The sequence below is a fragment of the Papaver somniferum genome, chromosome 7, assembly GCF_003573695.1.
Source record: "Papaver somniferum cultivar HN1 chromosome 7, ASM357369v1, whole genome shotgun sequence".
Taxonomy (NCBI): domain Eukaryota; kingdom Viridiplantae; phylum Streptophyta; class Magnoliopsida; order Ranunculales; family Papaveraceae; genus Papaver; species Papaver somniferum.
In genome coordinates this window covers 217,663,207-217,687,690 of record NC_039364.1, presented here as the reverse complement: position 1 = coordinate 217,687,690, position 24,484 = coordinate 217,663,207, and the positions used below count along the sequence as shown (strand labels likewise).

At 36.6% G+C, this 24,484-nt stretch overlaps 4 protein-coding genes across 6 annotated transcripts; 2 read left to right on the top strand and 2 right to left on the bottom strand.

Moving 5' to 3' along the window:
* Positions 1 to 8,163: 8,163 nt before the first annotated feature.
* Positions 8,164 to 10,350, top strand: LOC113299576 (probable serine/threonine-protein kinase WNK11). Of its 3 annotated transcripts, none has more exons than XR_003335121.1 (4): positions 8,164 to 8,310; positions 8,476 to 9,056; positions 9,171 to 9,580; positions 9,654 to 10,350. XR_003335121.1 is itself a non-coding variant. In XM_026548617.1 (4 exons), the coding sequence occupies exons 2-3, from the start codon at positions 8,553 to 8,555 to the stop codon at positions 9,528 to 9,530; spliced, it is 864 nt and encodes a 287-aa protein (XP_026404402.1). In that variant the 5' UTR covers positions 8,164 to 8,310; positions 8,476 to 8,552; the 3' UTR covers positions 9,531 to 9,561; positions 9,923 to 10,350. The 3 variants fall into 3 exon arrangements, 2 of the variants coding, with proteins under 2 accessions (XP_026404402.1, XP_026404401.1); XM_026548617.1 differs by having other exon boundaries at positions 9,171 to 9,561; positions 9,923 to 10,350; XM_026548616.1 differs by having other exon boundaries at positions 9,171 to 9,747.
* An 884-nt stretch (positions 10,351 to 11,234) lies between these two features.
* On the bottom strand, positions 11,235 to 12,707 carry LOC113295948 (uncharacterized mitochondrial protein AtMg00810-like). The gene is made up of 2 exons (XM_026544279.1): positions 12,110 to 12,707; positions 11,235 to 11,515 (listed from the first exon to the last, which is right to left on the bottom strand). The coding sequence occupies exons 1-2, from the start codon at positions 12,705 to 12,707 to the stop codon at positions 11,235 to 11,237; spliced, it is 879 nt and encodes a 292-aa protein (XP_026400064.1).
* A 2,085-nt stretch (positions 12,708 to 14,792) lies between these two features.
* On the bottom strand, positions 14,793 to 15,645 carry LOC113295947. Its single transcript, XM_026544278.1, has 2 exons — positions 15,400 to 15,645; positions 14,793 to 15,317 (listed from the first exon to the last, which is right to left on the bottom strand). The coding sequence occupies exons 1-2, from the start codon at positions 15,643 to 15,645 to the stop codon at positions 14,793 to 14,795; spliced, it is 771 nt and encodes a 256-aa protein (XP_026400063.1).
* A 1,456-nt stretch (positions 15,646 to 17,101) lies between these two features.
* LOC113293361 (pentatricopeptide repeat-containing protein At5g08305-like) lies at positions 17,102 to 19,036 on the top strand. The gene has a single exon (XM_026542017.1). It carries the CDS (start codon positions 17,320 to 17,322, stop codon positions 18,949 to 18,951), a length of 1,632 nt encoding a protein of 543 aa, XP_026397802.1. The 5' UTR covers positions 17,102 to 17,319; the 3' UTR covers positions 18,952 to 19,036.
* The last annotated feature ends 5,448 nt before the right edge of the window (positions 19,037 to 24,484 follow it).

Sequence of the window (24,484 nt, the reverse complement as noted above, 5' to 3'; positions counted from 1 at the left end):
TCAAACCGTGACTATAATGTTCATGAATTGATTCGAGTGAATCAAACCAATTTTGCTTCAATTGTGTTCTTGTATACTTCTATGAGAATATAACAATTGAATGGCTCTTTAATTAGTTTCATTTGAACTAGTTATGGTTAAGATGAATAAGGTTGATATGAGAGTGATCTAACTTCTATTAACTATTATTGAGTCAACATGGTGTACACGTTTGGGTATGGTTACATAAACCTAAATGAGGGTACATTTCATTTGTGTGTAACAAGCTAAGTTCGATCTAACAATTGAAAGATATTAGCTTGGTTGAATCAGGTTTTTCATCTAACGGTGATTATTGAATGCTTTGTTACCAAGGTAACTTGGATTGCAAGCCCTGATTTGAAAACTATATAAGGGAAAACTCTAGCAACTGGGAAACCTAATTCCCACACCTCCTGTGTGTTACTAGTTGCATCAACTAGAGTCAATTCTCCTTTAACCTTAGGTTTCTACCGAGACCCTGTAGGTTAACAACTTCAAAGACTTCATTGGGATTGTGAAGCTAGACCCAACTATTTTCTTTGCAGTTGCGTATTCTGATCTTGCCCGATTCTATCGTTTGAGTACTATCTTCTCTAAGATTTGCTCGAGATTTATTTCTATGATAGGCAAGATAAAAATTAATCATAAACACCTTCGTCTCATCGTTTGTGATTCCATAATATCTAGTTTTTCCATCATACGATTTAGATTATTGTGAGCTGATTGATAATACTAGGTTGTTATTGGAAATATAAGTCCGGTTTATCAATTGGTTTCTGTTCACCTTGATTTATCAAAAGACGGAACAAAAACTCATAAATATTTCTGTGGGAGACATATTTATCTATTTCAATAGACTTTTTTGTGTGAGACAAATTTGTTTATCAAGTCTTCGACTTTGGGTCGTAGCAACTCTTAGTTGTGGGTGAGATCAGCTAAGGGAATCAAGTGCGTAGTATCCTGCTGGGATCAGAGACGTAAGGAACGCAATTGTACCTTGCATCAGTGTGAGATTGATTAGGGTTCAACTACAGACCAGTCAGTTCATTGGTAGTAGGGTAGTGTTTGTAGCGGCTTAATACAGTGTGGTGTTCAAGCTGGACTAAGTCCCGGGATTTTTCTGCATTTCCGGTTTTCCTCGTTAACAAAATTCTGGTGTCTGTGTTATTTCTTTGCCGCATTATATTTTGTTATATAATTGAAATATCACAGGTTGTGCGTTGAATCGATCATTTGGTAAATCCAACCTTTGGTTGTTGATTGAAATTGATTGATCCTTGAACATTGGTCGTTGGTACCGTTCAAGTTATTCCTCTTATATTCAATCGGGCTTGCAGATTTCTATTTGCTGATTGCGGATTGAATTAAGAGATAGAGATATTAAACTCTTTGATATACTTTTCTCTAGATTGAGTATGACTGTCTAGTTTATTCTCTAGAAAGTGTATTGGAGTAAGTCCCCTCAAATCACCAAACGAATTGTTGGGTGTGGTTGTTAGACCCCCGCATTTTCAAACATAGAGGTTAACTTAATTTGCAATATATATGGTTGTAAAGATCGATTGACATTGTAAAGTTAAAGCTCCCAATTTTAAAGTATAAGATATAGCTTAATGATAATGGATTAAAGCGTAAGTGTACAACAATAAAGTTAAAGAAAATGGTGTGTCTAGTTTCCGATTATAGAGATGGCATATGCATCTTGTTAGTGGTGTGTATAGGTCTCTATGGTCGAACCCTAGTGTCAGAGCACTTCTCGGTAGAACTCGCAAGCGTTGCTATCTCAAGCTTGTTTGTCAAGTTTAGTGATCAAAATTATAAGTCTTGATTTCTAATCTACTTATAGCTATGTCTCGGAGTAGGATAAATTTTGTGTTTGAGCTTTAGACTTCACGACGTTCATCAATTGAAGAGAAGAACTACTAAGGAGAGCTTGTGTAACTTCATCAACAAAAGGTATGTGGAGACTGAAACTCATCTATCACTCGGAAAGTCTATTTCTACTCTATCTCCTATTTGAGACAAAAGTCGTATAGCTATATAGTATTCGATTCATATACATTTGATATTTCGATATGAGTTTAACTCGCTTATATATTCTCGAAATATGTGTTGGTAAACTTTCGCTTTAACCAAGTTCATCTTATATTCTTTACGAAAGTCAAAAGATGATCATGTGAAAATCGCCTGGTAACATCTTATATGATTTGTGTGAGTGGGTCATTTAATATAGACTCAGAATGTTTCGTATTGGTCATTCGATCACTTGAAAATTGCTTTGAAGCTAATAGTTTGTGTGAGACATCTATTGTCATCTTCTAAGAATGTTTCAATGATTGAAATGGAGTTTAGAACACTTAATCATAATTGGATTATAAACATAGTATGCGTACTGGCATATTTGTTGATCCAATACCGGTGTAGTATGCGTACCCGTACACGTACTGGCGAGTTCAGGTGAAGTCCGGGAGCCTTGGTATGCGTACACGTACGCGTACTGGCGAACTCAGTTGAAGTCAGGAAACTTTGGTATGCGTATCCGTAGGCGTACTGGTTTCAACTGATGTTTGGATGTGTGACAGTATGTGTACCCGTTTGCGTATTTTCGAACACAGTCCAAGTCCGGCTACTTAGGTATGCGTACCTGTTTGCATACTTGAGTGAGTTATGTTCTAAAATCGGTTATGTCATGAACCAATACATTAATGTAATAAGGAATGCAATCTTTTGCAAACCGTGGCTATAATGTTCATGAATTGATTCGAGTAAATCAAACCGGTTTTCCTTCAATTGTGTCTTATATACTTCTATGAGAATATAAACAAGTGAACAACTCTAGAACTAGTTTCATTTGAGTCATTTGAACTAGTTGTAGTTAAGATGAATAAGGTTGATATGAGAGTGTTCATATAACTAACCTTGGTTAACTACAGTTGAGACAACATGGTGTACACGTTTAGGTACGGCTACATAAACCTAAATGAAGGTAGATTTCATTCATGTGTAACAAGCTAAGTTCGATCTAACGTTGAAAGATATTAGCTTAAGTCTAATCAGGTTTTCATCTAACAGTGAATATTGATTGCTTTGTTACCAAGGTAACATTGATTGCAAACCCTGATTTGAAAACTATATAAGGGAGAACTCTAGCAACTGGGAAACCTAATCCCCACACCTCCCGTCTAGAGTCGATTCTCCATTAACCTTAGGTTTTCTCCAAAACCCTGTAGGTTAATGACTTGAAGACTTCATTGGGATTGTGAAGCTAGACCCAACTATTTTCTTTGTAGTTACATGTTCTGATCTCACTTTATACTATCGTGTTGAGTACTATCTTCTCTAAGATTTTCTCGAGATTTATCTCCGATAGGTAAGATAAAAAGTAGTCACAAACATCTTCGTCTCATCGTTTGTGATTCCACAATATCTTGTTTCGCTTCCATACGATTAAGATTATTGTGAGGTGATTGATAATACTAGGTTGTTCTTCGAGAATATAAGTCCGTTTTATCAATTGGTTCATGTCCACCTTGATTCATCAAAAGACGAAACAAAACTCATAAGTATTTCTGTGGGAGACAGATTTATCTATCTCATTAGACTTTTCTGTGTGAGACAGATTTTTTTATTAAGTCTTCGACTTTGGGTCGTAGCAACTCTTAGTTGTGGGTGAGATCAACTAAGGGAATCAAGTGCGTAGAATCCTGCTGGGGTTTAGAGACGTAAGGAGCGCAAATGTACCTTGATCAATGTGAGATTGGTTAGGTCTCAACTACATTCCATTCCGAAGTTCATTGGTAATAGGCTAGTGTCTGTAGCGGCTTAATACAGTGTGGTGTTCAAATCTGGACTAGGTCCCGGGGTTTTTCTGCATTTGCGGTTTCCTCGTTAACAAAACTTCTGGTATCTGTGTTATTTCTTTTCCGCATTATATTTTCTATATAATTGAAATTTCACAGGTTAAGAATAAGTTCAATCAATTGTGAATCCAACCTTTGGTTGTTGATTAAATTGATTGACACTTGGATATTGGTTTTTGATATCGTCCAAGTTATTGCATATATTCAATCGGGGTCGCAAATTCCTATTTGTTTGATTGCAGATTGAATTGAGAAATAGAGATATAACTCTTTGATATACTTTTCTTAAGATTGAATCTGACTGTCTAGTTGATTCTCTTGAAAGTATATTGGAGTTAGTCCATACATATTGCTAAGAGAAATATTGGGTGTGGTTGTTAGACCCTCGCTTTATCACCTAGCGTACTTTTTAGCCTAGATTATGCAATTTACAGTAAATATTTATTATTTCACCAAGCGAGAGATGTTATAATTTTTATGGTTTACACGACAAATCATATTTAGTTTAAGTTAATATTTGATTGGTTTACTCCAAGTCATATTAAGACAAAACTATAGGTTCAATCAAGTGTTTAACATTAGCTTAAGTTAATATTATGCAATTGTTAAGGTTAATCATCTTAGGTGTCCTATGACTCAGCAAGTAAGGTGTCAGCCAACTAATAATGGATATGTTGGATGACACATGCTTGATGACTAAGACCTACTTATAGCCTCTTGTATACTCCCTCCGTTTCAAAATAATATGCTGGTTTCATGTGTAATTTGTACATGAAACCTGCTTATTTTTTATGAAACAGAGGTAATATATGTTTTTTTTTCTTCTAGTTTTTCCATCGCTTAAACAAGAAGAATTGGAAGTTGAAGTATAAGTTTACAATCTTTGTTCTAATATGAATTCTTCTTCTAGTTTAAGTGTGAATGATAGTATGCTATTATTATTTAGGTGAATGATTCCAGTAAAGTGTGTACATATTACTTTCTGTAGTTTTGTTTATGTTGTAGAACATCCTAGTACTACGGTTGTACCTGTTTCACTATTACATATTTGTATAATCATGTTTATGTTTAAATTGCGATGATTATTAAGATTGAAATTCTAGCAATATTAACAATAACTCTTGACGTTTTACACCATAAGTTCACGTTCGAACAAGATACTACATTGTTGCTAGGTACTTTGTCAAAATTAGGCAAAAACCAAATTTCAAGCGTTCAAAATCATTTTAGGTAGTTCAGTCGACCCCTCAAATATTATCTAGTTTAATTCTTTTAATGTAAATGTGTTACTCATTTTAAGATTTCTTCTTGCAATATTTCACCAGTAAAAAAACAACAAAATACACGACTAATGATTAACAATGGATTTAACCAACCGTCCTTGACATTCCCCAAACCTATAACAAGTCGACTGAAGAGTCGTCAAATAGATGTACGAAATATGTTGGGAAGTTCTTGAGGTTGGTCCTCTCCCTCTGTTGTCATAAAGAAATGAAAGCTTAAATAGTTAGTCAGCTTACACCTTCGACATCTAAATCTAACTTGGAATCCGGTCTGAGACAAATTCTGTTTGTTTGTTTTCCTATTTTGTAGATGTATGATTCAACTTATACATTATGTGCGTCGCTCGTCGAGCCCATTTCTGACTGGACCCAGTCAAATTTTAGACGAGTCATAAGTGTTAATGAGTTGGGCCATAAGTAGAGTCAGCCTATGGGGGGCTAAGTCTAATAGGGTAAACAAAAAGCGTGTTTGAATTAATCGTGCAAAAATACAAGCATTGAGTAATATATTGTCAAAGTTGAAACAGAAACACCCTAGTTAATCAAGCCTTGGACAATTCTTAATTGACTAATCCCATTTTTAAGTATAAACTATAAACAATTTGTTTTTGTTTTGACCACATTTCTTTTGTTTGCTTCGCCAGAAGATTTCTCTTTTGCCTCTTTACATATCTCTCTCTTATGTTTTTATTCGTTATCACCGAAAAACAAAACGAAGATGATGCAACAGACTAATTCGTATCTCCATCAATATCCCACCTCCTCCTCTTTCACAATAATTCTTTCTCTTCAATATTTGTTAGTGTTTTAGCAGTTGTTATCAATGATTATCGATTCCGAGTTGTTCCATTCATTGCTTTGTTTTGTTAGTATACGATTCATTATTTTGTGATATTAGTATTGCGATTCATTGTTTTATGGTTGTAAAGATCGGTTGACATCGTGAAGTTAAAGCTTCCATTAAAATAAAAAATACAACTCATGATTACAGATTAAAGTTTAAACGTACGATAAAAAATGTTAAAGAAAAACAGTTCATCTAGTATCTAATTATAGAAATAGCATATGTATCCTGTAAATGGTGTATATATCTTTATGGTCGAACCCTAGAGTAGTTTTTAGCAAAAATATACACTTTACAATAAAAGATTTGTTGTTTCACTAGGTGGGAAATGTTACAATTTTTATGGTTACGCAACAGATCATGTTTAGTTTAAGTTATTTTTTGATTTATTAGCTCTAAGTCATATTAGTGATAAGCCATATTATACTAATACTAAGGCTTAATTAAGTTATTAACATTATCTTAGGCTAATACCATGTTAAGGTTAACCATCTTAGGTGTCATATGACTCGACAAGGAGGTATCACCAAATTAATGGTGGGTAAGTTGGATGCAAATGGATGATGACTAGGACTCATTTCTAGCCTCATATATATATGTGTTGTTTCTCTGGTTTTAATATCACTTAAACAAGAGGAAATATAAGTTGAAGTCTAAGTCTGAAAACTTAGTTATAACCTGATATTGTGTTATAATTCAAATGAATGATTTCAATAAAGTGTTTACAAATTACTTTTTACAGTCTGTTTATGTTGTAGAACATGCTAACACTAAGGTTCATATTGGTTTCAGCTTAAAGTATTTTGTATAATCATGTTTATGTTTAAATTGCAATGACTATTGAGACTAAAATTCTAACGATAACAACTATTATCTTTTTACACTAAGTTCACGTTTGAAACAAAAAAATACAACATTGTTAGGTACTTTTATGAAAATTAGGAAAAAAAACAAAGTTCAAGCTATCAGAATTATTTTAGGTAACACAACCAAGCCCTCAAATGTTATTTAGCCTAATTCTTGAAATGTAATTGTATTAGTCATTTTAAGATTTCTTCTTGCAATAATACACCAATAAAAAGACGACGCAACAAAGGAATACACAAAGGGAGAATTTATAAAGTAACCCAATTTTATTGACCTCGTTTTTTTGTTACCCCCGTTTTTTACAAATTTTCTAAAGTGCCCCAAATGTTTAGTTTTCCATCCTAGTTAATTAACACTAGTTTACTTTCTTTAAAGTTTACTTCTTTATCCTTTACTTGTTAGTATGTTTACCTTCTACATCATTTTTCCAATTTGTCGAGTTCAGTTCAGGATCGTGTCATCATTTTCAGGTTCGTTTCATCACTCCCTGAAAGGGTTCATCATTTCCAAGTGTCTTGGGGGTTTTTGGTTGGTGGAGAATCAATCTTCTACAATATTTTTCAGGTTAGTCGAGCCCGGTTCAGGGTCGTTACACCACTTTCAGGTTCGTCGAGCCTAGTTCAGGATCGTTACACCCTCTTTCAGGATCGTCGAATCATTTATCCTCTCTACCAAGGAGATGTAGTTCAAGGATAAATAGGACTTTTAATTGGAAAGATAACTGCCACCTAGCACTTAACTGGATGGAATTTGCCTTTTAAATAAAACGGGATACTTTAGAAAATTTGTAAAAGACGGGGGTACTTTTGAAGTGTACATTTCAAAACAAGAGTACTTTATAAAATGTCCCATATACAGATGATTGCCGGTTGCTTTAATCGATTGTCCTTAACATGCCCAAAACCTATGACAAGTCGACAGAGAATTGTCAAATAAATGTACTAAGTATCTTTGGAGGTTTTTGATGTTGGTCCTCTCCCCGTATATTGTCATAAAGAAGGGAAAGCTTAAGTGGTTACTAAACTTATATTTTCAGATTTGACTTGGAACTCAGACCGGATAGGATTTTGATTCTGTTTTTTTTTTTTTTTTTTTTATGGTGTCTGATTCGAGATCTGATTCAGCCATATTTGAGTTACATAAACTCGTCGGGCCCAATTCTCGCAAGTGGAGTCAGCCCAAGGGAGCTACGTCTAGGGTAAATAAAAAGTGTAATAATGGATAAATATGATGATGGATTAGCTGATAACAACTGAGTATAAACAATTTGTTTTTGTTTTGACCACGTTTCTTTTGTTTGCTTCCAGAAGATTTCTTTTCGTCGCTTTACATATCTCTCTTCTTTGTAGTTTCTTCGTTATCACCGAAAAGCAAAAGGAAGATGTTGCAGCTTAATCCGTATCCCCATCAATCTCCAACTTCCTCCTCTTTCACGGTAATTGTTCCTCTTCAATCCCTGTTTAATAAGTACTAGTATATATGTTGGTTTTTTACTCAGTTGTTATCAGCGATTCTCAATTCCGAGTCCTTCGATTCATTGTTCTGTTCTGTTAGTATTCGATTCATTGTTTTGTTGTCTGACTATAAAGTTTTTGTTTAGGTTTTTTAGCAATTGTAGATAAGAAACAATATCTCATCATCTTCTTCAATAAAAAAATCTTGATTGATTTTTCGAAGATGGCGTGTGATCAAACGAACGATGATGATAAAGATTCAGAACCGTTCGTTGAATTAGATCCAACTGGTAGATATGGGAGATACTGTGATCTATTAGGTACTGGTGCAGTAAAGAAGGTGTACAGAGCTTTTGATCAAGAAGAAGGGATAGAAGTTGCTTGGAATCAAGTTTTCTTGAATAGTTTCAGTGGTGATGAGATGATGATCGATCGGCTTTTTGCTGAAGTTCGATTACATCGGTCTTTGAGAGATGATAATATAATTGCTTTTTACAATCATTGGACTGATGATAAACAGAATACGTTGAATTTCATCACAGAAATTTGTACTTCTGGTAATCTGAGAGAATATCGTAAGAAACATCGCCATATTTCTCTCAAAGCTTTGAAGAAATGGTGTAGACAGATTCTTAGAGGTTTAGAATATCTCCATACCCATGAACCCTGTATCATTCACAGAGATCTCAATTGCAGTAATATCTTCATTAATGGAAATGTCGGTCAGGTAAAGAATTTAATCTCATCTTTTTCTTTTGTTAACAATCCTTGAAATTACAGTTGTAATTTCTTTTTATGGCATGGTTAAAAATACAATTTGCAAATCTGTGAATCCTATCAGGTGAAGATAGGGGATTTGGGTTTAGCGGCAATGGTAGGAAAAAATCATTCAGCACATTCAGTACTTGGAACACCAGAATTTATGGCACCAGAATTATATGATGAGAATTACACAGAGATGGTTGATATCTACTCATATGGATTATGTGTGTTAGAATTGGTGACACTGGAATTACCCTACCTCAAGCTTACTGCAGGAATAAGGCCTCAAGCTATGAACAAAGTGAAACACCCAGAGGTGAAAGAATTCATCGAAAGATGTCTCGCTAAACCTAGAGCCAGACCTTCTGCTTCAGAATTACTGCGTGACCCTTTCTTTGATGGACTTGATGATGACGAAGAAGTAGATGTTAGTTTTTAGTTAGTTCATTGATTTAGAGCAAGGAAAGAAGGTTAGATAGCCTGTTTTTTTTTTTCTTCTTCTTTTTCTGTGGTGGTGCAGCCTGCAGCCTGATGCAAGAGCTGATAGGAATTAGAAATTAAGTTTGTACATAGTAGGTTGCTTTTCCAGTTTATATAAATGGGTACAGGTTTACCTTGAACTTGTGTCGTCAAGGGATTTAATTCTTTTCCAATGAGTGTACTTGGTGTACACTGCTTGCAGAAACTAGGCAAATCAAACCTTAATTTGTTCCCAAGAGAACCACATACTACTCCAACTTTCCAAGTTTTAGGCAACAAAAGGGTGAGAAACATGAGGTTTGGTCGCATGCATGACTGCATTTATAAAAATTTATATCCTTGCCTTTGCAGGTAAAATGCTCCGAGTGACCACTTGCTTAACGGATCCAGGACCACTTGCAAGCCTAGAAGCAAACATGATGTCAGTACATAAATACACACTAAAGACACCCAGGCTGAAACTTGAACCTGCAAGAAGTCGCACATAACAGAAACAAAGTCATGAAAGGTTCTGCATAAAGATGAACTTCTCATCAAGCTAGATAGACATTTAAGATGCGGATAAGTTTTTAGTTGATGCAGATAAGTTTTTATTTGATCAATCCTAACCAGCAGTTGCATGGTTCTTCGATGAGTTGATAGTACCAGAGACATGAAATAGTATCAGTTAAGGATCAGATATACGAAGTAATTCATCTCATAATGTACCAAATACTAACCACAAATGATGTACTTACAGACACTAAAATTGAACATTCAAATACAGAACCCAGGTTTAATACAGGTGTTGTTGCGTTATTTCCTGTGTACTTGCACAAGTTTTTTCCCCCTACTATTATTTTTGTACCCCTTGGACTTGGGATACTTGACAACAACATTTCTCTTACATGTTACTGCTCTTTCTAACCGTCTTTTACCAGCTGTTGACGGCTTAGATTTATTCGAGCCCCGGAAGTGACCAACTACACCTCCAAAGAGCTTTCTGAGATATGTCCATGTTGTTTGGGCTCCTTCCTAACCTGTGTTCTTCTCTGGTTCTTTCTTACCATCTGGTCATTGCTTTTGCGATGGAGTTTACCATTACTTGCAGGATTCGCAATGGAGCGATGATGAGCGTGGACAGTTTCATCCTCCTTGGGTGATGAAACACCAGTATTATGACGGCCGGGATGATGGTGGTGGTCATTCTGATGATGGAACCCAAGCTTGTTCTTGATTCGTCTAAACCATCCCACCTTGTCAGTGGAATGATTTGATGGATGAACGTTAGAATCACGCCTCCTCCTATGTGAGTAGACCTCATCTGGTGATCTACTACGCGACGTGGACCTACTTGAACTACATGAGTAATCCTCCGGCGGCGACCGACTCCTTGATATGGACCTAGAACGGCGAGAGTGATCCATCTTTCTGCCTCGTGATCGTGGTTCCCTCTCGTTGCCGCTATAATACTCGTTGTAGCTTGTATTTAGAACAATGGAACCAGATGACGAAGCAGAATACGTTGACTCCCACGACGAAGTTCTTTGATATCTACTGGGAGAAATCGAACCAGTTGAGGAAGTTGCAGACCTTGCAGGTGAAATAGACCTTGACCGGCTTCTACTTTCAGAGCAACTCGAGGAATCGGAAAATGTCGACACAACATCCTCGTCGAATTGCATCAACGTTGGCGCCAGTATGAATCTTCATAAGAATTACTGTATCTCTGCCGGGATGGACCAACATTTTTCTTCTTTGGGGAAGATATTCTCTGCCGAGTCTCATTTTTCTTCATAATTCTTGGACTCGATCTTTCCTGCGCATATCGAATATCTTGCCAGTTTGATTGTCTCTCAAGTGCATCCACCGTCTCCTGACCTGATTGAAATTTCGGAATAATTGCTACAGTCTTCTGTTGGATGCCGGAATGCCCATCCTTTGCAGGAATTAAAACACTAATTCCTAATTTGCAGAACACAAAGTAAAGATTGAACAAGACTATGAAATAAACTGGAGAAAAGATTGCTATATTTCGATGAACTTGAAAGCAACTTACAGGACTATTTATAGCTAAAAAACTAAAACAGAAACTTCAGTACGTGTCCTACTAATTAGGAGCCAATACGCCCACTAAGAAAACAAACTCACTACTTGTAGATTAAGCCTACAGACCCGTTCAATGGAATGACTAATCCATGGACTTATTCAGATGAGAAAACGGCCAGTTTGAGTTTTAAAACTCCAACAGCCCCCTAAAACTCAAACTTCCTCAATACTGCAAACTCCCAACTTCTCCTTCATAATGTAAAACACTTCAACACCCAAAGGCTTCGTGAAGATGTCTGCTATCTGAACTTCGGATTTACAAAAGTCTAACAGTATTTCACCTTCCGTTACAAGATCTCGGATATAATGAAACTTGATATCAATATGTTTACTTCTACCATGAAAACCAGGATTTCTTGTGAGAGCAATAGCTGACCTGTTATCGCAGTAAATCGTTGTTGGAAAATTCTGTTCTTGGTGTAACTCAGCAAGTAATCGACGCAACCAGACTGACTGCTTGAGAAGCACTTGAAGCTGCAGCCATGTATTCAGCTTCTGTAGTTGAAAGAGCGACAACCTGTTGCTTCTTCGACGACCAAGACACAACACTAGAACCCATATGAAACACAAAACCAGAGGTGCTCTTCCTATCTTCCACATCTCCTGCCCAATCACTATCACTATATCCCACCAGATTGCAGGTTTTAGCTGAAGTATAAAATAAACCATGACTTTGAGTACCTTTGACATACCGCAAAATGCGTTTGGCAGCTTGTAAGTGATCCTGACTTGGTGTCTCCATAAAACGGCTGATGAAACCCACTCCAAATACTATATCAGGCCGTGTATTGGTAAGATAACGAAGACTCCCAACTAAACTCCGATAAGTAGAGGCATTGACAAGCTCTCCATTTCCAGCTTTACTCAAATGTGACCTTGCTTCAACTGGTGTCTTGATGGGATTACAAAATTCCATCTTGAATCGCCTCAAAATATCTCCAGCAAACTTCTTTTGGGAAATGAAGATACCTTCAGTTGTCTGCATGACTTCAAGACCGAGGAAGTAAGACATGAGTCCCATATCAGTCATCTCAAAATGTTTAGTCATCTCCTTCTTAAACTCCTGAAGCATACGAGAAACATTTCCTGTAAATATCATCCACATACAAACACACAACAAGCATACGACCATGTACATCTGACTTGACATATAATGTATGTTCATAAGGGCATTTAAGAAAACCATGCTCTATGAAATATGAATCTATACGGGTGTACCACGCCCGTGGTGCTTGCTTGAGTCCGTATAAAGCTTTGTTTAATTTTAAAACTTTATCTTCATGACCTTCCTTGATATAACCAGTTGGTTGATCTACAAACACTTCTTTTTCCAGAACTCCGTTTAGAAATGCCGATTTGTCATCCATTTGATAGATTGACCACTGATTTTGGGCAGCAATAGCAATCACCATGCGTATAGTGTCCATCCTAGCAACAGGTGCAAAGACTTCGTCATAATCAACTCCTGGTTTCTGTTTGTACCCTTTAACAACCAGTCGCGCCTTCAATTTTTCAACCTGACTGTCTTTATTATACTTGGTCTTGTACACCCATTTGACGCCGATAGATTTCTTGCATTTAGGAAGGGAAGTCAGCTGCCATGTATTGTTCTTCTCTATGGCTTGAATTTCAACATCCATAGCTTGCACCCACCCATCATCTTGTGATGCTTCCTCGAAAGTGAGAGGATCACAATCTGCAAACAAAGCAAAGTTAACAACATCTTCTTCTAAAATAGCATTGTTAGCTGTTACGACGTAGTCTTGAAAACGTGCTGGCTGAACACGACTACGAGCTGGATTCCGACGTGGTGTTGTAGAAACAGGTTCTTTATCTGGAACAGATGTAGCATCAGTTTCGTCGTCTTCGGTAGAGAGAGGGTCATTATCAAGATCAAGTCTAAACTTCGTCTTCTCTGAATTTGTCCAATCCCAACACTCATCTTCACTGAAAGTAACATCTCTGCTGATAATAACAACATTTGTTGTTGGATTGAACAACTTGTATCCTTTTGTGCGATCACTATATCCAAGGAAAATACATTTTTCTCTATTGTCATCCAACTTCTGTCTCTTCTCATCTGGAACATGGGCATATGCTACACAGCCAAAGACACGAAGAGAGGTAACATCTGGCTTATAACCGCTCCATGCTTCTTCCGGAGTCATGTTAAGAACACTCTTTGTGGGGCACCTGTTCAAGATGTAAACAGCACAGTAAACAGCTTCTGCCCAAAAAACTTTAGGCAAATTTTTGTTAGTAATCATGCTACGAGCCATTTCAACAATTGTTCTATTTTTTCATTCGGAAACTCCATTCTGTTGAGGGGTGTAGCTTGCTGTCAACTGATGCTTAATGCCATGGGTCTTGCAAAATTCAGAAAAAGCATTAGATACATACTCTCCTCCTCTATCGCTTCGAAGTACTTTCAGACGATGACCACTTTGGTTCTCCACATATGCTTTGAATTCCTTAAACTTATCAAAAGCTTCAGATTTTTGTTTCAAAAGATAAACCCATGTTTTTCTACTGTAATCATCAGTGAAAGTGAGAAAATACCGACTACCTCCATGTGAAATGGTTTGCATCGGGCCACAAATATCTGTGTGTACTAGCTGCAGTTGTTGGTGTGCTCTCTGTGACTTCCCATCTGGAAAAGAATCTCTGTGTTGCTTTCCTCGAACACAACCTTCACATAATCGACCAACACCATCTAACAAAGGCAGGCCTGTAACCATATTCTTCTTTGACAACAATTTCAAACTGTTAAAATTCAAGTGACCATACCGAAAATGCCATAACCAGTTATCATCCATAGGAATAGCACTTAAAGAACAGATAGAAGATGATTCAAGCGACAAACGAAATAATCGCTTGTCAGTCATCTTGATGGTTCCGACTATCTCATCTTCTTGTGTTTCAATGGTACAAACACCTTTCTCAATAATGAAACGGAAACCAGTAACAGAGAGTTGACCCATGCTTAACAAATTCCAGTTTAAACTAGGAACATAGAATACTTCACAGATAAAATGAAAAGAGGGCAGTTTAAGCAACACTTTACCTTTGCCCATTATGGGAACCTTAGATTTGTTTCCAAAGTTCACCATCCCTCTAATCGATTCATCCAAGTTCAGAAATAGCTCCTTGTTACCACACATATGGTTTGTGCAACCTGTGTCAGGTACCAATTGTTGCGATGTTCTTCATCATCATCACCGCTACAAGTGAAGAATAAACGCTCCTCTTCTTCTAACTCCACATAGTTAGCATGCTCAGCATTTTTCTTTGGCAACTTCATTCTACATTCAGATCGATAATGTCCATTGAGTTTACAGCGATAACATTGAACAGTGGACTTATCTTTCTTGCGCGGAGATGTGCCTTTGCCTGGACTTGAGGAGTTGGCATTGCTGGAGCTTCCCTTCTCAGTGATGACGACTTTGCTTTGTAAAGCATGTTCCAAGGAACTCGGCCTTCGTTGTTTCATCCTGAATTCATAAGCACATAAAGAACCTTCCAACCCATCAATGGTAATAGAAGACATATCTTTGCCTTCTTCGATTGCAGCAACAACATAGTCAAAAGGTTCCGTTAGCGATCGCATAATCTTCTCAACAACACGAGAATCAGCTAACACTTCACCATTATCCCTTAACTGATTCACAATACTTTGAACTCGACAAAAATATCTCCCATGCTTGCTTAGATGTTTTAGCTTCAGAAATCTTTTCAAAGACTGCATCATCAAGGGCTTGGTGTATGAAGTACAAAGCTTTCTTGTCCTTCCTTCTGTTCTCTCTCAATTCATCCCTCTGGGCTTGAGGAAGAGCTGCACCAACTACCGGATCATTTACATCGAAGAATCCAGCCTCCACCACCTCGGTAAGCTCCTGAAAACCAAATAAAACTTTCATCTGGATACTCCACCGATCATAATTCTTCCCACTAAACTGCGGAACGTGAGGCTGAACTGATTCTTTCATTGTAACTTTTCTTCAAACACCTAAACTGCAAGACTAAAAACAGCGGAAACTAGGATCGAGCACAAAGCTCTGAGTTACCAAATGCAGGAATTAAAACACTAATTCCTAATTTGCAGAACACAAAGTAAAGATTGAACAAGACTATGAAATAAACTGGAGAAAAGATTGCTATATTTCGATAAACTTGAAAGCAACTTACAGGACTATTTATAGCTAAAAAACTAAAACAGAAACTTCAGTACGTGTCCTACTAATTAGGAGCCAATACGCCCACTAAGAAAACAAACTCACTACTTGTAGATTAAGCCTACAGACCCGTTCAATGGAATGACTAATCCATGGACTTATTCAGATGAGAAAACGGCCAGTTTGAGTTTTAAACCTCCAACATCCTTCACTGAGCCATCAACCAATTGTACTGATGAAGGTTGATGAGGATGCTTCCCAAAATATGCGAACCTTCGCACTGCATCCATTGCAATAACCACCTGCCTTCCGGCTTTCTTCATTTTGCCGCAGTTGGGACACTTTTTAGGAGGAGATTTAAAAAAATTCTCCTCATATCTGTTTGATCACCAGAAGAAGAAAAAAATCAGCAAAATTCCAAACCGTTTAAAGCAATTAGATTAGAAATTCAGATATTTTATCATGAATAACATCTTTGAATATAAAATCAGAAATAAGAAAAGTTGGATGAAATGTTGAATGTATACCTTCACTTGAGTCTGAATAGCATGCTTCGTGAGATTGTTTATCACCCTTTTAAACATATGTCTATCCTCATCTAACTGGAATACAAACAGAAACACACAAAAAAAAAGGGTTACAGGAATAAAATCAGAATAATAAGGTTCAAGAAGAATTAGAACGAAATAGGGTACTGATAGCGTGAAAATCTTTGATTTCCAGTGCAAGAAAAAGAAAATATCTTGAAACCAGAAGAGTAGTAGGATTAAGAAATATATAAGGATTCTTTACTTACTGTTGGAGAATTGCTTGAGTTTTGATCTTGATAGAGTTGAAATATCCTTTTGATGTCGCGCATGGTTTCTAGTAACTTATTTTCGGAATCCATTTTTATTTTCTTGACTTTAAAATATCGCTGACAGAGCCTGAGCCTGAGCCTACTGCGAACAAAACGGGTTCGAACGAAATTCTTTACGTGAGAGTAGTTACTGCTAAACAAAGCGTGAGACTACTGCCTAAAACAAGTTTATTGAAACGGAAAAAGTTATGTTTCTAGGGTATATATAGATGGATGGATATGCATGTGTCAATTCATCAATCAGTTTGAAGAGCAAGCTTTGAATCATCACAATGTTTCAAATCAGTTTGAAGAGTCACAATGTTTCGTCAACATTTCATTTGTTGAATGTCTCTTAATCATCACAACGTTTGGATGATATTTAGTGAGAGCAGGTCTGAGAGGCTAAGCATGGTACTAAAGAAGTCCCTTAGTCTTAGACAAAGCTAGAGTAAGATGCGCAGGCAGGGTAATATGTTGGATACCGTGCCCACTACCCACATTAACGGGCCTCGTAAAATCAATTCCGACGTCTCCTAAAGAGTTGTTCCTTCGTCTCATATCACAAGCTCGAAACCGTTACAGTAAAAACTGAGCGTTAGGAACTCGGAAACAGAGATTTGCTCTACTGTTATATTCGCAACTTGTAAATGTTAAAACTTTCGTCAGTTTCTGCTAGAAGTAACCCGAATGAACTACGAAGTTCTTTAATATCAGCATTTGATCAATGCAAATCAATGATACAATTAAAGCAAATTCATGCTTTAATAATCTCTTTTGGTCTCACAGATGATGAGTTATTCTCTTCTAAAATTCTTTCTGCTACAGCAATATCTGAATTCGGCGATATCGAGTACTCATACAAAGTCTTTCGCCAACTCATAAATCCTAGTATATTTAGTTGGAATACAATTATAAGAGGTTACTCAAAGAGTAAGAACCCGAATCGTTGTATCTCTATATACAATGAAATGTCAAGAATTGGGATATCTGCAGATCATTTCACTTTCCCTTTTCTAGCTAAAGCTTGTTCTAGATTATCGTCGATTCGAGTTGGGTTATCGGTTCATAGTTTAGTTGGTAAAACTGGGTTCGAATTAGATAAGTTCATTCAGAATTCTTTGATTCATATGTATTCTTCTCGAGGCGATATAGTTTCAGCTCGTAAGCTGTTTGACGAAATGCCTTACAAAAATTCTGTTTCTTGGAATTCAATGGTTGATGGTTATGCTAAGTGCCGTGACTTGGTTTCTGCTCGTCAGATATTTGAAGCAATGCCGGAGAAAGATGTTATTACCTGGAGCTCGTTGATAGATGGGTATGTGAAGAGTGGTAATCATAACGAAGCCTTAGAAATTTTCGAGAGGATGAGATCTGAAGGACTGAGGGCAAATGAGGTTACCATGGTGAGTGTCTTGTGTGCTTGTGCACATCTCGGCGCGCTAGAGAAAGGGAAAATGATGCATAATTACGTGAAAGAAAACAAGTTGCCTTTAACTCTTGTGTTACAAACTTCTATTATAGATATGTATGCAAAATGTGGGGCGATAGAGGACGCTTTTGCTGTGTTTCATGAGGTTCCTGCTTGTCGAACCGATGTTCTGTTATGGAATTCAATGATTGGGGGGCTTGCAAATCATGGTTATGTTGAAGAATCTCTAGAATTGTTTAAAAGAATGCAAACACTAAAGCATGTAATCCCGGATGAAATTACTTACTTGAATTTATTGAGTGCTTGTGCCCATGGAGGATTAGTTGAAGAAGCTTCGCAATTTTTCAAATCCATAACCGCACATGGGATGATGCCAATGCTCGAGCATTATGCATGTATGGTGGATGTTTTAAGTCGTGCAGGTCATATAGATGAAGCATTCAAATTTTTAAACGAACTGCCAGTCGAACCAAGTGCGTCAATGTTGGGTGCATTACTCAATGGCTGTAGTAATTATGGAAGATTAGATATTGGAGAAATCGTGGGGAGAATGCTTGTACAATTAGAACCCAATCACGATGGAAGGTATGTTGGATTGTCAAATGTTTACGCAGTTGGTGGAAGATGGAAAGAAGCTAGGGAAATGAGAGCAACAATGGAGAAAAGAGGAGTTAAGAAATCACCTGGGTGCAGCTCTGTCGAAGTTGGTGGAGTTCTTCATAAGTTTATTGCCCATGATAAAACTCATCCTCAAATGACAAGCGTATGTGAAATGTTGAACGAAATTGTAGAGGAAATGAGATTTCAGCCTGATTTACAGACTCGAGAACAGTGTTTGTATAATATATGAAATGATGATTGAGTAAAGTTTCACATTTGTCTACTTAAAATCACAGCATTATTTCATACTTTAAAATATAGAGCTGTTTTGTCTTTTCTCCCTGAGATCTTTGTGTTAATAAAATTGTAAAATAGATTAAATCCATCAAAAGCTCTTGTTCCGGAGCACTCTCTCCCTGGCAGTTTTAGTTTGGTAAGAACAAGTTTTATGGTGAAAAAATTCCATCTTCCGGATTCTATAACACCTAAGCACTTGAATTTGATCATGGAAGTTCAAATTCAATGGTGGAAGGTAAAATAGATTTCAAAATGGTGGAAGGTAAAATAGATTCCAAAATGCGATTAGGAATTACATTAAACGCGATTATGTTGGCCCACAAAACCGACGGTCTAAAAGAAACCATTAAATCTAAAAGTAAAACCAACTACAAGATTGAACGCAATTCGGAATTGTGCTTAACGCGATCCGGGTTGCCACCTTTTCGGATTTCAAAGTAACCTTCCATGAAATATTGGAACATGCCTTGGAAAAAGTGTGGATGACGCCAACTTGGAAGCCATTAGACTTCTAATTCCTCACTTTTTCCGAACTTGGAATAGATTGGATTCCAGAGTAAGACTTGCACTAAAGCGCAGAGTCTCCAAAGCGGTTTTTGAATTAGTGCTAGCTAGCACAGTTGTATTGAAAGAAATAAATCTGTTGTCGAAATCGATAACGACACCTCCATTACAAAAATAAAGAGAGAGAAGAGGGCAACCTAGCAGCCTGTGACAATACACGCTTATGCCTGACCGATAAGAAAACACTAAAACACGTAGACAGAATGTATAAAGGGTGTTAGTGAAAATAGAATACTATTACTGACGAGCGACTCAAGCTAGTAAATAGAGTTGTTTGCTTTCTTCCTATTTTATTTCTAATACGAAAACAGGCCAGAAGAGCCTGAGGGGATTACATAGTTTTTCCCGTAGTGCTCTTCCTAGCGACATCATGACTACAAAATTCACATTACAAAAATTACTATATAAGGTACTAAATCTGGCCAAGCCAGCTGACCAGTTGGGAGATAGCTAAATTTTTGCCAACTAAAGCAAGTGTACTACCTCGGTAACTTGCATGGTAACATTAGAAAATCTTTCTTGAACTGCGTCCTAATAAAGATGTTTGAAGGATTTTAGGGTCGTCATAATTTCAATATTTGTGTGTTGCATTTATCTGGCCCAGGCAAATGCTTGTTAAGCTGCTCGCAGTGTGATGCATGTCATAAGTGCAGCAATTTACTCAAGATATTTCCCACTGATTGACTAGTAATATAGTAATAGTGGGATCGCTCTAGAGAGCTGTGTAATTGATATGTTATTTAGATTGAAAAAATAGAATAAGTGAAACGACCAGGGGGATTGGTCGAATTAACTAAAAAGAATAATAAACAATAAGATGACTAGGAATCGTTCGCCATTACCAAACATTGACTCGCACAGTATACCCGTTTACCTTTCGTAATTTTTTTTTATCACCAACCGTAGGATAACAGCTAGCTCAGTGTTATCTCCAAAGCTCCTTGTATCACTGAATGCCAAAGCGCTCGAACAATAGATTATATCCAAATGAGCCACCTGACCAAGTAGTAGCGCACTCAAAGTGTAACCTAATCATTTTTGGGTTTGTGAATTTATGTTGATCTTCTTAGCGCAAGGCCCTACTTAGTAGTGTTGTCTTCTCTCATAATTGATTCATAGTTGTCCTCTGCAAGGTCTCGCGATTTCTGCTTGTATGGAGAGTTGTTTTGAATATTATACTTATCACCCAATTTCTACTAGCATTATAATGATTAAAATATTGATTTAATTGCACACTTGTACAATTTAGAAATGAATCATAAATTCTAGTGAAAAGGTGGGGGTCTAACAACCACTCCCAATATTTCGTTTAGGCAATCTGTATGGACTAGCTTCAATATAATTCCAAGAGAATCAACTAGACAGTTAGACTCAATCAAGTAAAATATATCCAAGAGTTATATCTCAATTTCTCAAATCAATCTGCAATCGAAAAGATAGAAATATGTGAGCCGGATTAATATGAGAAATAACTTGGATGGTACCAAAGACTGATATCCAAGCGTCAATCAATTTCAATCAACAATCAAAGGATGGATTCACCAATTGATTGAACTATGCACAACCTGTGATATTTCAATTATATATAAAATATAATGCGGAAAAAAAATAACAGAAACACCAGAAATTTTGTTAACGAGGAAACCGAAAATGCAGAAAAACCCCGTGACCTAGTCCAGATTTGAACACCACACTGTATTAAGCCGCTACAGACTCTATCCTACTACAAGTTAACTTCGGATTGGAATGTAGTTGAGCCCTAACCAATCTCACACTGATTAAGGTACAGTCGCGTTCCTTACGCCTCTGAATCCCAGCAGGATTCTACGCACTTGATTCCCTTAGCTGATCTCATCCACAACTAAGAGTTGCTACGACCCAAATCCGAAGACTTGATAAACAAATCTGTCTCACACAGAAAAGTCTATTGAATACATAAATCTCTCTCCCACAGAAATACCTACAAGTTTTTTTCAGTCTTTTGATAAATCAAGGTGAACAGGAACCAATTGATACACATGACTTATATTCCCGAAGAACAACCTAGTAATATCAATCACCTCACAGTAATCTTAACCATATGGTAGCGGAACAAGATATCGTGGAATCATAAAGAATGAGACGAGGAGCTTTGTGATTACTTTTTATCTTACCTATCGGAGATTAAATCTCGAGCAAATATTAAAGAAGATAGTACTCAATATGATAGAACAAAGTAAGATCGGAACACACAACTACAGAGAAAATAGTTGGGTCTGGCTTCAGAATCCCAATGAAGTCTTTAAGTCGTTAACCTATAATGGTTTTAGGAAAAACCTAGGTTAAAGGAGAATCGACTCTAGTCGCAACTAGTATCACACTGGAGGTGTGGGGATTAGGTTTCCCAGTTACTAGAGTTCTCCCTTATATAGTCTTCAAATCAGGGTTTGCAATCAATGCTACCTTGGTAACAAAGCATTCAATATTCACCGATAGATGAAAACCTGATTAGATTCAAGCCAATGTCTTTCAACCGTTAGATTGTCTTATCTTGTGACACACAAATGAAATGTGCCTTCATTTAGATATGGGTAACCGTACCTAAACGTGTACATATGGTTGACTCAACAATAGTGAACTGAAGTTAGCCGTATGAACACTTTCATATCAACCTTGTTCAACTTAATCACAACTAGTTCAAATGACTCAAATGAAACTAGTTACAAAGTTGATCAATTGTTTATATTCTCATAGAAGTTTACAAGACACAATTGAAGCAAAGTCGGTTTTGATTCACTCGAATCAATTCATGAACATTATAGCCACGGTTTGCAAAGATTGCACTCCTTATTAAATAAATGTATTTGTTCATGAGTATGTAAACATACGTAACTGATTTTATAACTTAACCCACTCAGGTATGCAAAACGGTACCCGCATACCTAAGTTCCCGAACTTGGTTTTGTTTCGCCAGTGTGCAAACGGGTACGCATACTGTCATTCACGACTGAACTCAGTTGAATCAGTACGCTTACGGGTATGCGTACTATAGTTCCCGGACTTCAACTGTTGAATTAGTACGCATACATGTATACATACTAAATTCCCGGACTTGAATACACTTGCACCAGTTAGCATACAAGTACGCATACTGTGCTATATCCAATCAAAGGTTAATTGTTCTAAACTCTCATTTCAATCATTGAAACATTCTTATAAGACGAGAATAGCTGTCTCACACAAACTATTAGCTTCAAAGCAATTTTCAAGTGATCAAATGATCAATACGAAGCATTCTGAGTCTACATCAAATGACTGTCTCACACAAATCATGTAAGATGTTACCATGCGATTTTCACAAGATCATCTTTTGACTTTTGTCAAAAATAAAAGATGAACTTGGTTAAAGCCAAAGATTACCAACAGATTTCGATAAATATGTAAGCGAGTTAAACTCAGCTTGAAATATCAAATGTGTATAAAGTAAAGTCTATATAGTTATACGACTTTTGTCCCAATAGGAGATGGAATAGAAATAGACTTCTGAGTGATAGATGAGTTCAAGTCTCCACATACCTTTTGTTGATGAAGTTCCACAAGCTCCCCTTAGTAGTTTTTTGTCTTTAATCGATGAACGTCGTGCAGTCTAAAGCTCAACTATACATTCTATCATAATATGAGACATAGCTATAAGTAGACTAGAAATCAAGACTTATAGTTTTGAAAACCAAACTTGACAAACAAGCTTGGCCGAGCAGTGCTCTAACACCTAGATATAGTGAAAACTACCGATAATATTATTAAAACTTCAAATAAACTTGTATAATAATTAATCTTCATGCCCACAACTAGGACTGTTCATGGTCGGTTTTGGTTCGGTTTCTATCCAAACCAAAACCGAAACCAATACTATTGGTTTCTAAAAATCTAAACCAAACCAATCCATTAACCATTGGTTCGGTTTCCAAATGGTTCCAGTTGGTTTCGGTTTGTCCCAGTGGTTTTTGGTTAACCAATAATTATGTAAAACCAAAAAAAAAAAAACACAAATTTACAGATAAAAAAATCGTAGTTGCCGATAGTACTGGTTTACACAAATTTACAGACAAAAAAAAATAAAAAATATGAAGAATAGTTAAAGCTTACTCTAATTCTAGAGATCAAAAGAAGATATATAATATATCTTAATTTAGTTATTGACAAATAAAAAAGAAGGAAGACGGGAAGAAAAAAGTCGAGTAGCAACGGCTGTAGTTGGGGGTGGAGAAGGGAGGCGACTGAGAGAAGGAGAAAGAGAAAGAGGGAGAGTATCATAATGAAATATTAGATTTAGGATTTCTATTTATCCTCTAAATCAATGGGTAGAATCTAATACTTGTAAATCAACGATAGAAACTAAGTTCAAAAATTAATCAGTTTTCCAATGGTTTTTGGTTCGGTTTTAGAGGTCAAACCAAACCAAAACCAACACTATCGGTTTTCCACTTTCTACACCGTAACCAATCCATTAGTAAATGGTTCGGTTTGGCTTCTTCCTAATTGGTCTGGTTTGGTCCGGTTCCAGCGGAAAACCGAAACCATGTTCAGTCCTACCCACAACATAGATTTCATCCTAATTAATAAAACTTAGCTACTCATGATTACACGATTTTCCAGTTTTCCTTAAGGGGGTAAACCCTAAAATATTAAATGTAAAATAAAAGTGTAATATGAGATATCAAAACTTGATTAAAAAAAAGATAACTTAAAGTGTTCCTTAAATTATCTCCAAGTTGTAGAAGCATCTGTGCCCAAATCTCGGTCATATTAGATTTCCAAAACTCGTTCAAACTCGAAAATAACATAAAAAACCGTCCAAATGTTCTAGCCCTTGTAGCTTTCTCGGGCACCAGAGTGGTTGAGATTTCTGGAATTTTGCATACTTATCCATCGATCAAAAAAAT